The sequence below is a fragment of the Aquila chrysaetos genome, chromosome 20 (genome assembly GCF_900496995.4).
Source record: "Aquila chrysaetos chrysaetos chromosome 20, bAquChr1.4, whole genome shotgun sequence".
NCBI lineage: Eukaryota > Metazoa > Chordata > Aves > Accipitriformes > Accipitridae > Aquila > Aquila chrysaetos.
Genome location: NC_044023.1, coordinates 19,595,185 through 19,609,931, shown reverse-complemented (window position 1 = coordinate 19,609,931; position 14,747 = coordinate 19,595,185). Strand labels below are relative to the sequence as shown.

The window sequence follows — 14,747 nt, the reverse complement described above, 5'->3', positions numbered from 1 at the left end:
ATTAGATATTAAATTTTAATTCCGTTAAACTTTTTTCTTAAGTGCATAAAGCATCATAGTCCCTGGAGGCAAACACATATCAGGCTGCTTCAGCATTAGCTAGATGCTTAGCATTTTGAATATTGTGGCAAAAAAATTAAAAGTTCACTTATTAATATTTATCAGCAGTATCATAATTTCCATCCTCTTATTTCAGAATTTCACTTGAGGCAAAAATACCACAAGTGTAATTACTCTAGCACAGCTATTAATGTGCTGAATGATAGGATACTGTGGCACGTGACCTTCTATTGTTCATGGGTTTAAAGAGAAAGCAGATCATTTTTCCCCCTTTTCTTTTAAGGGCTATTTTTGCATATCTTCCTATTGTTGGTAAAAAATAAATGTCGCAGTTCCTATAGAAAAAAAAGATCATTTTTATTGGTTTAAACTGTACTGTAATTGTAAGACAAAAATTCAGGTTTTTCACGATGTAGAAATACACAAAGCGTCGGTGCACAATTAATAACTTGCAGCCTAAAAGTGTGCGCATCTCCAGCCCTTTTTCATGTCCTGTAGATCAGGTTGGCATTTTTTTCCCCTCTCTACAAACTCCTGAGTCTCTCTCAAAAACCCCAGGTAAAGTCAGTATTTGCTATATGAACCAAAGATACAAATGCATTACTGTGCCCTGAATTTGGGGGGGGGGGGGGGGGGGCGGGTCAAGCCTGTTCCATATAGTGTGAATTAATCTGGGAGGCAACATCGAGCGTGGTTGCACCCTGGTTGGTTGTTGAGTGTCGCTTCTCGAGAAGTTCATTGATGGCCATGGATGTTTGCTTGGGCAACCGAGTTTTTAGCAGACTTCTCTTTTCAGAACCAAGAAACAGATTATTAGGAGAAAACTGATGTTCTGCATTTCTTCTAATTATTTGAGTTTATGTAGTAACTTCTGAAAAGCAAATGAAAGCATGTTTAAATGAAGCAACTGTAAATACCATTCATTAGTAACTTACTTTCCCTTGAGTCTTGTGAAGTGTGATTTTTAAAGACTGCTTTGTCTCTTGAATAGTATTAAGATTACAAGCACATTTTACATTCATGAGGCTGAAAGGCAAAAATGAAATGATCTTGCATTTCTTCACATTGTTAGCTATGTGACTAATTTCAATTAATATGCTTATCATACGGAACTGTTCGTGTTTTATTTCTGAAACACGTGTCATTGTCGTCATCTCCATCCATTCTTGTCTTTTGTGATAACCTCCAAACTGTTTCCATTTCCCACTTTTCCTGGAAGTGGCACGTACTTGTGCCCCCCATAGCATCGTGTGAACTGAGTTGATGGAGAGAAGAGCTTGGGCCAGATTCGCTACCGCCAGTGTGGCCCCTATAATAAATGGGGGTGAGCAATACTCATTGCACTGAGATAGGTCCTCATTTAGGTTGAAAATACACCGGCAGGTTCCTCGCTCCTCTCCCCGCTGTTGGATTTTGGAAGCAAAATCCCAGTGGGTGCTCGGGTGCTGTACGGGGGTTTGGGCGAAGCCGTGCAGGTGGCCGGTGCCGCATGGGCCGTTCAGACCTTGCTTGGGCAATAACCTTCCTCCTAGGACACACAAGGCCGCTTTACCTTCCAGTGCCTACGTTCAGTCTAATTAATAATTAACAAGCAGTGTTCCTCTGGCTTTTGCGGGTATCTGCAAAGACTGGCTCTTTGCACATCCCCATGAGCACAGCGGCCGCCTCTCTGCAGTCTGGGGGACAGCACGATGTGCTACGTGCCGCCAGTATGCTAGGCTGCGTTTTTCTTTTGCTGTGGGGTGGCAGAGCCGCCAATCTCCTTCACCCAGACCCCTCTGACATCTCCTCCATCTGTTTTCCCTTGCGGCCAGGGAGAAGCAGCAGCTCTCTCCCGGCTCTGTGTGTGGAGGGTACGGGGACTCCAGGTCTCCCCAGCGCTCTCTTTTCCCAGCGGGTCGCCAGTGGCTCCCAAAACACCCCCCTCCCCTATTATTATCTTTATGGGACATACTCCTCGTGTCCCACCTCTCCCCCAGTAAATTGCTTTACTGCAATTACAAGTTATCACTATGGGTGAAGAACTTGAGTCATTATTTTGCCAAGTGCAGGAAATGTGAACCATTCTTTGCATCCCCTAATCACAATGAGTTTGCCGGTTGTTGAATCAAGAAGATAAAAATAATCCTTCCCGTTAGAATAGCTTTTGTAATCACGTGTGACACATAGGGCTGCACATGGAGAGGTCAACATAAGGAAGAATAAAAGGGGCCATGCTCGTGAAGGTGCTGCAGTCAGGGCTGGTCGTGGCCCCCCCTTCCCATCCCATCTGCCCCCACCCCGGTCTCTGGTTGTGCTTGCCTGGGAACAACTCTGCCAGGTTGGATGGCAACAAGCAAGGAGTTTTGTCCCATGAGAGCGTTCGGTGGGGAGTACGTTTGCATGAATTCCCCTCCCATGGGCAGGGTTTGCATCATGCAGAGCCGGAGCCTGATGGATTTTTTGGCTCCACCGCCGCAGCCAGCTGACCTTCCCCCGTAGCAGGTCGAGCGCTGCCGTGCAAGCGTCTGTGGCTCTCCGGCGCTGACACGGCTCAGAGAGCTGCAGATGATGTCAGCCAGATCCGGCTGGGATGGGCGAAATGGTTAAATGTCCTTCAAGTCCCGGGGCGCTACGGCCTTGGAAAGCCGTGCATCCCATCCCCGCCAAATGCTGGGCTCCTCCGGAGCTCGGGGCTTCTGCGCTCCCAGCACTGCTGCGCCGGGCACAGGGCTGTGCCGTCAACATGAGCTAATGCTGACACACAGTAAATATTAGCAAGCAGAACGGTGGGAATCAGAAGGAAAATATTTAACAGTTCATTCTCTTCCTACAAAGATTTCCATTTAGAAAGTTAACTCCAGTGTGCCTCTGCGTGGCATTTCTTTAGAACAAGGAAAAATCGAAATAAGATGGTGAGATCTGTAATAGCTAAGGTAAGAGCTGAGTTGCTGAGGCTTAAAAAAATCCACATGGACTGGTTCAGCTCTCAGATCAGTGCAACTCAGACTGGTCCAGTTAGTGCTAACCGCAGCTTCGCACCTGTGTCATGAGAAAAAGTAAACTCAGTAATGCTGCCCTCCCGCTTGGTGCCCAGTTGCTCTGGTAGGAAGGAGTTATCAGCTGAGTGACTTCTAATTTTTTTTCCCCATTTCATTAAAAACAAAACCCAAACCAAGACCTCAGCCACAAAAAAACCCAAAGCCCCAAACATAATTTTGCAAAATGAAAGTAGGAAAAGGATGTTTTATTTTTTCCAGGGGGTGTAATTCCAAATAGGGAATGGAAAGCTCCATCTTCTCACAAGCCAATACAGCTATAAATGCTTAAGCCCAGATGTAAATGATGTTAAATTTCCCTTGGTGGAATCAGGGTAATACCTATCAGAAAGCACAATATTTTAAAAAATGGTAATTGCAAATAATGTAAATGTGGAGAATGTTTTGGAATAAGTGAGCGTGTTGTGCAACGTATGAAAACATTAGTCATGGCTCTTCATATATTTGTTTGTGTCCTTGGCAGGCTTCAATGGCTGAGAACAGTATACCTCTATACACTACTGCTTCCATGGGAAATCCCACTCTGGGCAATTTAGCCAACGCGATGAGGGAAGAGCTTAATGGTGCAATGGAGCATACGAACAGTAACGGGAGTGACAGTAGTCCAGGACGTTCCCCTATGCAAGCAATGTAAGTACGGCAGAGGTGTGTGTGTGGCTCTAGGTGTTGTCCTACCATCTGCTGAAGTGTGCCTCCGGAGACCTTTGCAGTTGGTTCCCGAGGTTCACGGGCGGAGCAGCAAGAGTAGACATCTCCATCTGGGGACGTGCTTAGGTTGATTAGAACATAAAAGGGCTGTTTACCAGTTTCCATATAAAACCGATCAGCTCGATCCAGTCCCACAAGCACACAGAGCTGTGAAATTGTAAACTCGTTTGCAATTCTCTTCTTTAAAACTTGCAAAACCTCATAGGCAACTGCGTTTCTTGGAGAAGAAAATGTGATTTCTCCCCGCTTCAGTCCACGCGACAAGCATGGCCAGTGGGGCAGAGCTGGGAAATGGGCTTGTTTGGCAGGTCTAAAAAAACCCACTCAATGCACGATGGTCTTGCTAAGCATTAACGATGGCACACGTGAAGGTCTGTGTGATTTATAGATTGCTCTTAAAATATCAAAAGGAAAATTAATAGGAGCATTATAGCAACAGACGGCAGTATAATGAGTGCATACATAACCACATGAAGTAATGGGGGATCGCTGTCCCTGCTCAACGTGAATGGCACCCGGGCAGCGAGCTGGCGCAGGAAAGGGTAAGGCAGGAAGGGTGTGATGCCCCGATGGGTGTGTTCGGTATTTATGGGGTGACGGAGTGAGTTTGCAAAGCTGTAAACTCCCCCTTCCCCTCAAATTACAAACCGGGTAATTGGCGGCTGGTGAGGAAGCCAGAGTTTATAAGTCTTCTAGTTCTCTAAAAACTCTGCGGAGCAGTTGGCTACCTATGTGAGTGACCGCGCGCGAGAGCCGCACTGCCTTTCTTCTGCCTGTTCCTTAAAACAGGCTGTAAAATTACTGGCTGACTTGCCACGGCTCACATTACGCATTAAAAAGAGAACTAATTTGTAGTCTTTTACTTCAAAGTAATTTGAATAAGGGATTTACAAAAGTAAGTCTAAATCAAAAAGTAGAAAAACATTAACCTAATACCATGATAGTAATTAGTTGTGAAACTAATTAGCATTTAATGGCAAAAAAGTTTCCCACCTGCATAATGTGTTGTCAGAGGGGAGGGGGCACGAAGGAATCTGAGGCTCTGGATACTTTGATATTGCAGCATTTTAAATCAGCGCACAAAGTGCTTTGAAAAAAAAAATCTTTAAAGATGGCAACATTCATTTTTAATTAATAATTAATTTAAACATTGTCTTTTACCATTTACTTCAAAACATTCAAATAATGTGTTTAGCTTTTCCAGTGATTGTTTGTGCAGTATTAATTATCTCTCCCAAAGTAGCGTTGCATGACACACTTTCTGTCTCTCACAAACGGATTCATCTTGAGGCAGTTTTAGTCACAATTTGTTATCCTCTGCCCGTGACCACGTAGGGCTGGCGTGAAGGAGGAGTGGAGGGACGTGGCTTTTCTCCAGAAACAAGGCTTCTCCCAAGGGTTTCTCCTGGCCTAACAGACAGGGATGAACGTTTATGATGTTGCGTTAATCCAAGTAATTATTTTTTTGCAAGTTCAAGGCTAGTGTAGTTCATGCACTTCTCATTTCACCTAAGGTTTCGTTGTCTTTGAAGAGACTGCAAGGAGGGAAAAATAACCGAGTTGAAACAGGCTAGGACATCTTCCAGAACTGTGCATAGCCGTGGCCTTTGTTGCACTTAATAATCATCTCTTAGCACATTGATACCAAGGTGAGGGGCACAGAACAAATACTGGAGAGAGCGGAGGTCGGGGGGGAGGGTTGCCTCATTTTCATTATTCACCAGAAAATCCAATTTTCTGTTGTAATATGGAAATGATTGTTTCCTGAGTGTTTTCATTTTCTCAGAATTGATAATATATGTGTTCTCTGCTGAACATTTCTTTTTGCGTAAGTAGAATGTGGCTGGGTGATGTTCCAATACCAGCCTCTGAGCTTCCCCAATAAAATGGTGTTTCTAAGTAGTTTGAAGGGATCTAAAGCCAGAACGCCATTCACATGTTGCAGGGTTTACCTTGTTTACTAAATAAAATTGTGAGTCAACAGCAAATTTCCAGATGCTGTGCAGCTTCTTGTTTTCTGTAAGCCTGCTTTGTTAATGACATTTTCAGTTTTTTTCTCAGAACAGATTTCCTTGTCATAATGCAAATTATTTTTTAAACAATTTCAGTATATTAGAATAAATCAAGCTTTAAACTTTATTGTAAGGTTTAAAGGACCTTGTTAACATGACAGCTAAGAAGTCTAACACTTTAGCTGAAGTCTTATTACCGCGCCTTCGTTTCCTTTTTATGACACATTGAACCACGGCTAGGTTGGTTTTTTTTTTTTTTCTTCCTTCTCTCTCCCTCCTTTTGAAACACTAGAAAGTAGTCGCATAATTACAGCTTGGGGACATAACACTTTCATCCTGATATGCTCCAAAGGTAGCCACAAAGCAAACTACTCCATGCTGTGTGCACCACCAGAACTCAGTGGCTTTAAACAACAGTCAGCTTTATTAAAAACTCCTCTGTTCCCAGAGTGGACAAACAAAAGAATTACTCAGATGTGAAAAGAAGGGGAATCTTGTGTTCAGCAAGGTTATTTATTGTTAACCCCTTCTGGAGTCTTAGGCATCTACTTAAAAGGAATGTGCTGAAATTCTGCTACTATGAAAACTGAAGTGGGAAACCCTTTCTCTTTTTTTTCTTTCTCTCCCTGCCCCCCCCCCCCCTTTTTTTTTTTTTTTTTGCCTAGCCCAGCATTTACCTTTTCTGTAATTCAAGAGACTGAATTATTTAGTCTCTAAAGGAAGTTTTCATTCCCCAGTTTGGGATTTTGGTGAGGTGGTAAATAGAGATTCAGACGTACTTGAGAGATATGAAAGTCTCCCTTTGCCTTTGAGCTTATTTAAGCTTATTTCTTTCAGTTGCTCTGAAATGTTTGAGCAAAATCACGGATTCAGTAAGGTTTCCTCCTCACATGCCACTTTGTGGTTACAGCTGACAGAGTACACAAGGAGTTGAATTTTTTTGTTGTGCTCCATGCAGATCTCTCCCCAGGGGGTTGTATTACCCAGATAACCCTCCTAATTTGGGGGATGGAGTTTTTGCCAAGCTCGCTGTCTGATGTTTGTGCAACACGTGAGCTGCTGGAGGAGGCTGGCATAGCTGTGCCTCCCTGTGGCTCTGTGGCCCTCTCTGGCTTTGTCTCGCTCGGGGTCGAGCAGCCCTTTTCAGAACTTGGTGCTTGCTTTGCTTTTCACTCCTGAAGTTTTGGGGTTTTGACTTCTGGGAACCACACCAAACCTCAAAGAGAAACTCAGTTAAAACCACCTGGTTTCACCTGCTTTCATAACAAAACCAGAAGGAGAGCAGAGTTTGCTTTGGAAAGGTGCAGGGACCTTTGAAGGAGCTTTCACAGCATTTTGGGTGGTTGCAAGCCCAGCGGGTACCTATCTTTATCTGCTGGCACCCGTTCACTTCTGCCCTCTGGCCAAGTGCGAGGTGGTGTGGGGATACGGTGGGACACCGAGACATGGCCCCTGAGCAGCCTTTGGAGAAACTCCCGTCCATGTGCCGAGGCCACCTCTGCTGCACGTGACGTGCTTTCTCCTCTCTCCTTTGAAAATTTCCCATCTGTGTTTTCAAAAATAATACTTTAAAAAAACAAAACACAAAAATAAGCCCAGCAGCAGCATCCAAACCAGAAAGCCAACAAGCGAGCCTTAAATTAAAACAGCAGTAAAAAAGATCACTGCCATAAAGGTCGAGTAGCACACGCTTTATTGGTCTCTATGTGTAGCTGCTCTTTCCCCCTTTTCTTCTGTTTTTCATTTCATGTTTTCTCCCAAGTGAGGGGCCCCACAGCCTATTCATAATACAAGTTTTTCTAGTTGCAAATAATCAGCACGGTTTCACATTGGCTAGTGCCATGAGCCACCGGGACGGTTAGCACATGCACACCTCTGAGATGACGATCCGCTCACAAGACTTCTTACATGCATAGGGTAATTCTTAACCTCTGATATTTGAATCATCTCCTCCCAGTCTTTTTTTTTTACCCCTCCTTTTTCAATAATTAGGTCAAAATTGTACGAGCAGTGTCTCGTAATTTTTGCAAAAATTATGCGACACGCAGAGGAACCTCTTAGCTCCCAGGGATGTGTTGATAGGACATGTATTTGTGAATTTGAAGGGAAAAGCGTTGTGTTCAGGGATGCTGCAGCACTTCTCCCCACCGTTCCTTTGTTGGATGGGTTGGAAGGTGCAGTTAATACTTAAGTATTGATCTAGCACTTTACAACTCAAGAAGTTGAAATATGCAGGGACTTGAAAGGCATTCACAGCTCACATTAGAAATGCCTGTAGTCAGCAAGTTAGATGTTTCCTAAACTGATCCAGGCTCAAGCCGAAATAAATAAATAGGGTGCGGTACAGCTTTGCACACTGGACAAGGGTCTAACTGGTTCACCTGGGTCCCTTGAAGTAAGCAAGATTACCTTTGGCTTGTACGCAGATACCGAGTGCATTTTCCCTGTTCGGTGATTTATTCTTGCTGTCCATCAGTGCAACGGAGTACAAACAGTATTGTCGTTCCTATCCACACAAAACATAAAATAAAATGCAGCTATTTTAAATCATTCGTTTTAAAGCAAAGCTGCGCAAGGAGAGAAAAAGTTCCTAGAATGAAGGTTTGCACTTCAGGTTACGTTTTCACATAGCCTGCGTGAAAGGGTTAAATCAGCCCGCATGGAGAAAAAACAAGGCTCTAGGAGGTGGATATCAACTCAATGAGAGACAGAGTGGGACTTGAACTCATTAACACTTTATTTTAAGGGATTGCCTACAACATCAATTATTTAGGAAGCAAACAGGGTTTCCATTGCTGTGTCGCATTATTAATACTTGGTAATGTCAATAAAATCCTACTTTCCTATAAAGTCCCACCAACAAGACACTATTGACTCACATGGCTATTTTACATTTCAAAAGCTGCCTAACAAAAAAAAAGGGGGGGAAAAAAAAGGTAATTTGTATTTGTATAGGATTTGTTGTAAATATGATTTACGAACAACATTTTTCAATTGTTATCTTACCCGTTTTGAATGACCAAGCCCCGTTCCCCTGCGGGTTATTCATGTGCTATGCCGTAATGAGAAATTTGGCAGATCTCATCTCTTTAGTACATCCTTGTGCCCACCATGAGCTGGGGATCATGTTCTGCCTTGTTTACAGCTGACAGTGTTATTATTCTCGTTAGGACTGTGCTTTCTTATCATATTGTTGTGTTGAGCGAGCCTTTTCCTCTCTGTTTGTGTTTCCTGGCAGGGCTTTTCTTCCCTTATTGACAGTTTGTAAAAATATGCATTAATTTGGAGTTTAAAGCATGTATCATGGTGTCTCTTTGCTGTGTTTGCTTGAAGTTGATTAATGATAGAACCTCACTTGGGGTCGTCCTCTGGAGAGTTGTCTCACAGGTTCTGCATGTTAACGAGAGACGCCGCACACACAGCGAGCGATGATTAGCCCAGCCTCCGCCGGCTCGGTGGGCTGACAAACTGCTGCTTTGCTGTTTGGATGCTTATTCCGCTTATTTATCCAAAGATTGTATTAATCAACTTAATATGTCAGCTGAGAGCATTTTCTCTGGATCCCAAGACGGAAACCCTGTCGAGGTTCTCCTCCCAGAGTGTTTTCTCAGGGAAGTTGAGCTCTGCCTGCCTGGCATAGCCTTCGCTTGGCTTCAGTGGCTGTCGCAGAAGTGGAGGGTCTTCCCCTTGGTGACTTGGAGCTCTTAGACCTGGCACACCAAGTCTGAACCCCCAAACCGCCTCGCCTTTCTCCGCAAACCACCCGAGCTGTCAAAGCCGTTTTTTTAACGAGCAACTTGCTGATTGACCATGTTTTCGTTTTTCCAGGCACCCTGTGCATGTCAAAGAAGAACCGTTAGACCCAGATGAAAATGAAGGCCCGCTATCCTTAGTGACAACAGCCAACCACAGTCCAGATTTCGATCACGACAGAGATTATGAAGATGAACCTGTAAATGAGGACATAGAATGAGTATGTCTGACATCGTTATCCTGAGAATGAAGATTGGAAGAACACGTCAAACTTAGCTGTGAAATCTCTCCATTATTGTACAGTCTGGAGGATTCTCAGTCCACTTTGACAACTATGAAATATGTTAACTCTTAGTGCCATCAAGTATCCCATTTGGGAGTATTTTTGATTTTTCTACTTTTTGTTGAAAAAAGGAATTTGTACTCTGTGCATTGGATGGACTTGTTTGGTACTTGGGATTTTCCTCTCTTACAGTCAACATCAGTGTTGTAAATTTGCTAAACTGATTCACTTGCATTTAGCAGCCAGCTGTGGACTGCAGGTCCTGCCAATTTTGGACACTTGAGGACATCAAACTGAGCATGTACACCTGAACTGCAGATCAAGTCTTTGCCCAGATTTTAAGGATTCCAATGGACAACATATTTGCACAGTACTGCATGTTGATTATCACTGCCTTTACTCCATTTTTTTTTGGTTTTTTTGTTGGTTTCTTTTTTTTTTTTTTTTTTTCTTCCATTTGGGATGGGGAAGGCCTGTGTGTGCACGTGTGTGGATATATGTGTGTGTGTGTGTGTGAGCGTGTATATCGGGGAGGGGTTAAAAGAAAAAATTATCCCAAACTTTTTAATGTATTGCTTTTATTCCCCCGCCCCACTTCTCTACCATTTTAAGTTCTGACCTCAGGCCTCATCTGGGCCCAGGGCCTCTCGGAGGCTTCAACGTTTTCTGTACTTTGTGATGAATGTTAATAGGTGTTTTTATTATACGAAGCTGAATGTCATTGAATTGTTTGTAGTTTTTTCTGTCATTCATTCCAATTTCCTTCAGATGCCACCATGTTTTCTTTAGCTATGGAAAACATTCCATTTCGGTGTCTCCTTTTTTTGTTGTTGTTTTTTGAAAAGGTCCCAAATGCTGCACTATACATGTGGAAGGGTTGTCCAACGGAGAGAGAGGAACGAAGTACTGCAAGAATGAGAATGAATGACAGATGAACATAGAAACACTGTAGGAAGCAACACAGATTCATTCCACAAAGCAGTATTTTTAATATTTTTTTTTGGTTTGGGTTTTTTGATTTTTTTTTTTTTTTTTTTTTGGCAGCAACGGTGAATATTAGCAAATGCCACAAAGTTGAACAGCACAAAGAAATATATGCAGCACCAACAGAGTTCACTTTTATTAGAGGATGAATAGTACAGTGGCAGGTTCTCGGATGTTTAACACGAGTTCTAATGGGTCAACAAATCTTTCTGGAATATCTAAGATTACCGAGATGGGCACCTATACATTTATTATTACAATTTTTTTTCTTTTTTTTCTTTTTGCATTTGCATTTGCAAATAGTGGTTGGAAAGATGACTTCATTAAATTGTTATTGTACGTGGTGATGTTTCACGGTTAAACATCAGTTCAGGATTGCTTGGTGGCATTAATCTGTTTGAATACAAATTAGATTTCAGATTGAACTTGTTACGGGAGTTAATAAGGACGTAGCCCCACTAATGCTAAAGTGTTAATTTTCAGCTGTGCAAATCCAGTACTGCAGTTAAGATTGTTATGCAATATTACACCAGCCAGTATGGAAACCTCGCCGTAGGAGACAGGAGATCTAGGAGAGAATTCGCGCCGGGGCTTGTTAGGCAAAACTGGCAAGGCTCTTCAAAGCAAACATGACATACAAAATTTGTTGCGATAGGTCAGTAAACCTCGGTCACCAAACACCTAAACATTTTCATTTTACAACCACTTTTCCGTCACTCATTTATTTATGTAGGACTGTAGGTTTTTTATTATTTCAAAAAGCCTTTCAGAGCTTAATTTATATTCTTCTTTGTACCTTTTTTTTCCTAAAATTACCAAAGATATTACACAAAGGTAAATTATGTTCTCTGTTATATGCTTTATCTTATGAAGCCAAATATCCTCTTATTGTTGATCAAAGGAGGTTGAAGAATTTAGAGGGAAATGACAAGATGTGGGCTATTGCTAACCTGAGAGGGAAACTGCTCCTTTATTCTAGAAAATTTAGAAGGCCAAGTAGATGTCTGAACCAAAGTTGTTACTTTTTATTTGCAATTCTTTACAGTGACCAAAACGAAAGTCTGTAAAGAGGAATTGAGGAGAGCTTTTGAGGCTAAAACTAGGAATCAATGTTGCTAGTGGAGCTATGAGAAGGGAGCTGGAGAAAGCAAAGACACAGTTATTTCGCGGAAAATTAGAGTATCAGATAAAGGAGACAGTTTAATAAAATACAGAAGAGAACAGAAAAGCTCCCACAATTTAACTGGACCACATAATAGTATTTCTAGAATTAAATGAAAAAAAAAATTTTTTTGGTCTTTGGTTCTACAGATTGTGTGCCACTTCTGTTTCGGGACTGTGCTAGGATGACTGCTTTAATTTTGGTTGATCTTGGCACATTTGCTCAGTTTTGTTTAGTTTTTGGTCAGCATTTTTCATAAGGAAATAACACTCCTGTCCACTCATAAGCTTTGGTACAAAAAATTTTATTGGCAGTTACTTTTATAAAACTCAACTCTGCTTTCTGTTTCAAAAGACAAAAAAAAAAAAAGAAGAGAAAAAAAGGGCAGTCTGTGGTCATTTGAAACATTTTTTTGTTTTGTTTAAATTATATCCAGGCAGCTTCGTGACGTGCCGGCGGTAGCCAGATGGGGATCATGAGAATTGAGCCCTGTGCTTCTAAACTGAGTGGTTTGCTGGTTAGTTCGGTATTCAGAAGGGGATAAAAATCTGGTAGATTAGTTCATTCTCAGCATGTGTAGCTAGACATGAGTAAAGATAACAGCATGAGAAACTGTTAGTACGCATACCTCAGTCCAAACTGTTAGGGAATGAGTAAATAAAAAATACATTTCACTCAGTTGCACTTAGTTGTATGTCTTGCATGCTTAGTCTAAAGACTGTAGCAAAAATAAAAAAAATAAAAAAAGAGAAAAAGAAATAAAAAATTAGATTTTAACATATCTGGCAGGTGTCGCAGCCTTGCAGAAGAACCAACTGAAAATCTCAGGCTTTACATCAAGCAAACTTCACTATGATTTTTACAATTCTGATTCTGTATCCCTTTGGATATACAGTTGCTTCTTTAGGGAGGGGTTTATTATGTTGTACATATATATCCCACTGTGTCTGTGTGAGCCTTTGTCTTTTGGGGGGAGGGTGGGGAGGGAGGAAAAGGTGGAAAGGTCCTTTTTTTAGATATCATTCCTCAAAAGGAATAAATGCAGACCTGTTTGTCAAAACACCTTTTGCTTTTTGTGCAACTGCTTTATATTAACTATACTAAAAAAAAATAGCTTTGAAAAAAAAAAAACTACTGTATGTAATGGAATTGCAGAATACGCTGCACATGTATTTTATTTAGTTATCCTTGCTTTAAGAATATTGGATGACATTTGCTGACATGTGGGAGAAAATCCCTGACTTTTTTTTTCAGCTTTTAAATTGTAACATAGTTGACAGATTTTTTTTTTTTTCTCCTGTTATCATTGATCCAAGCATTTTTGTACAGTTTTTGTGTTTAAGCTGTTTTTTTGATACTTTCCCACCCCTTCTGTTATCTTACCACTGCCTTTTCTGGCTGTCTTAAACAAAGTTCATATATTTGAAAGGAAAAAAAAAAAAGTCATTTAAAAAAAAAAAAGTTTTTCTCCTGCTGCAGTAAATATTTTGCATGATGAATTCCAGGGTCACACTTTCAAAGTTTATCAGTGAAGTAGTGATTAATAATGGGGAGTGTCAAACTATTGAACTTTTGTATAAAAAAAAAAAAAACTTTACAAGGTGCCAAGATGTAAAGACAATTTGTTACATGTTTTTTTTCTCAAAGAAAAGCGTACATTATGAAAGTAGTACCATGTATCAGGTAAATCGCTGTCAGGAATGAGAGTCAAAGCCTTCCTTGTCCACAAAAAAAAAAGTTTGTAAATGTAAAACCTGTTAGGTTTCTGCATTCAACTAGAAGTGAAATGAAAAATCAAGGCTTATGTAGAATAAGTGACCACAAAAAATGATTACCTTTTTTGATTCTCACTCGCAAGAGTCCCGTTGCAGGTCCTGCACCTCCCCTCTCCTGGAGCTCCCGCTTCGGGAAGAGGGCGGGGCAGGGATTCTGGTTCTACAAATATTGCAGATCATTAGATATTTTATATATATACATACATAAATATATATATATATAAAGTTTTTAAAAATAATTTTGAACTATTGTAGTTTTCAGATCACCAATAATCTCACGTTCATTATAGCATGGAAAAAAAAATGTGTTTAAACTCTTTTGAAATCCTTTGGTACCTTTGGTTAATGAACTCAGAGTGAGTTTTTAGATGTTTCAGAAGTCATTTAGTATTCTAGTCTTGCGAGGTGAATTTGCAGTTAACGACTGCATTTTAATGGGCCCAGAACAGGTAACAAAGTATCTTCTACCCATAAGCCTTGATGAAAATGGTACAGTCCAGACTGTTAGCATGGTGCTTTGTGTGTATGTGCTGCCAGTAACAAGATTTTTTTTTTTTTTTTGATAAGGCATAAAAGAAACTCATTCCTTACATCAACTGTAATTCCATCATTCCATGTCTGTTGATACAGACAATAAAAAATGTTGTGTAGTCAGTACTAATTACTGACATTATAGCATTCTCAAATGCAATAAAAATGCTGGTTGTTCACACTGGTAATGCAAGTTGCCATGTCCTAAGTTTTTGTTTTGTTCCCCCTCCCCAGCGACACCCGTGTCGCATCCCCTGAGGCCCGGGCCCCAGCGCTGATCCATGGAGCAGCTGGTTGCATCTCACCCGTGTCCCAGCACGTTCATGGACAGTCTCATCGCTCTCCTTGCGGTTGGTCTCCCCCAGCCACATCCAACTGCAAGATATTTTAGCGACGGTCTCACGGCTGGTCTGGACAGGGCGGTCGTTTGAGGCTTGAGCG

At 41.5% G+C, this 14,747-nt stretch overlaps 1 protein-coding gene across 14 annotated transcripts in view; it reads left to right on the top strand.

Moving 5' to 3' along the window:
* FOXP1 (forkhead box P1) overlaps positions 1 to 14,494 on the top strand; it is a 392,273-nt gene extending 377,779 nt beyond the window's left edge. For all 14 annotated transcript variants that reach the window (XM_030043708.2, XM_030043705.2, XM_041118643.1 and 11 more), the window contains 2 exons: positions 3,562 to 3,728; positions 9,647 to 14,494. In XM_030043708.2, the coding sequence (XP_029899568.1) occupies positions 3,562 to 3,728; positions 9,647 to 9,791 (312 nt within the window). In that variant the 3' untranslated portion in view covers positions 9,792 to 14,494. The remainder of the gene's footprint in view (positions 1 to 3,561; positions 3,729 to 9,646) is intronic.
* The last annotated feature ends 253 nt before the right edge of the window (positions 14,495 to 14,747 follow it).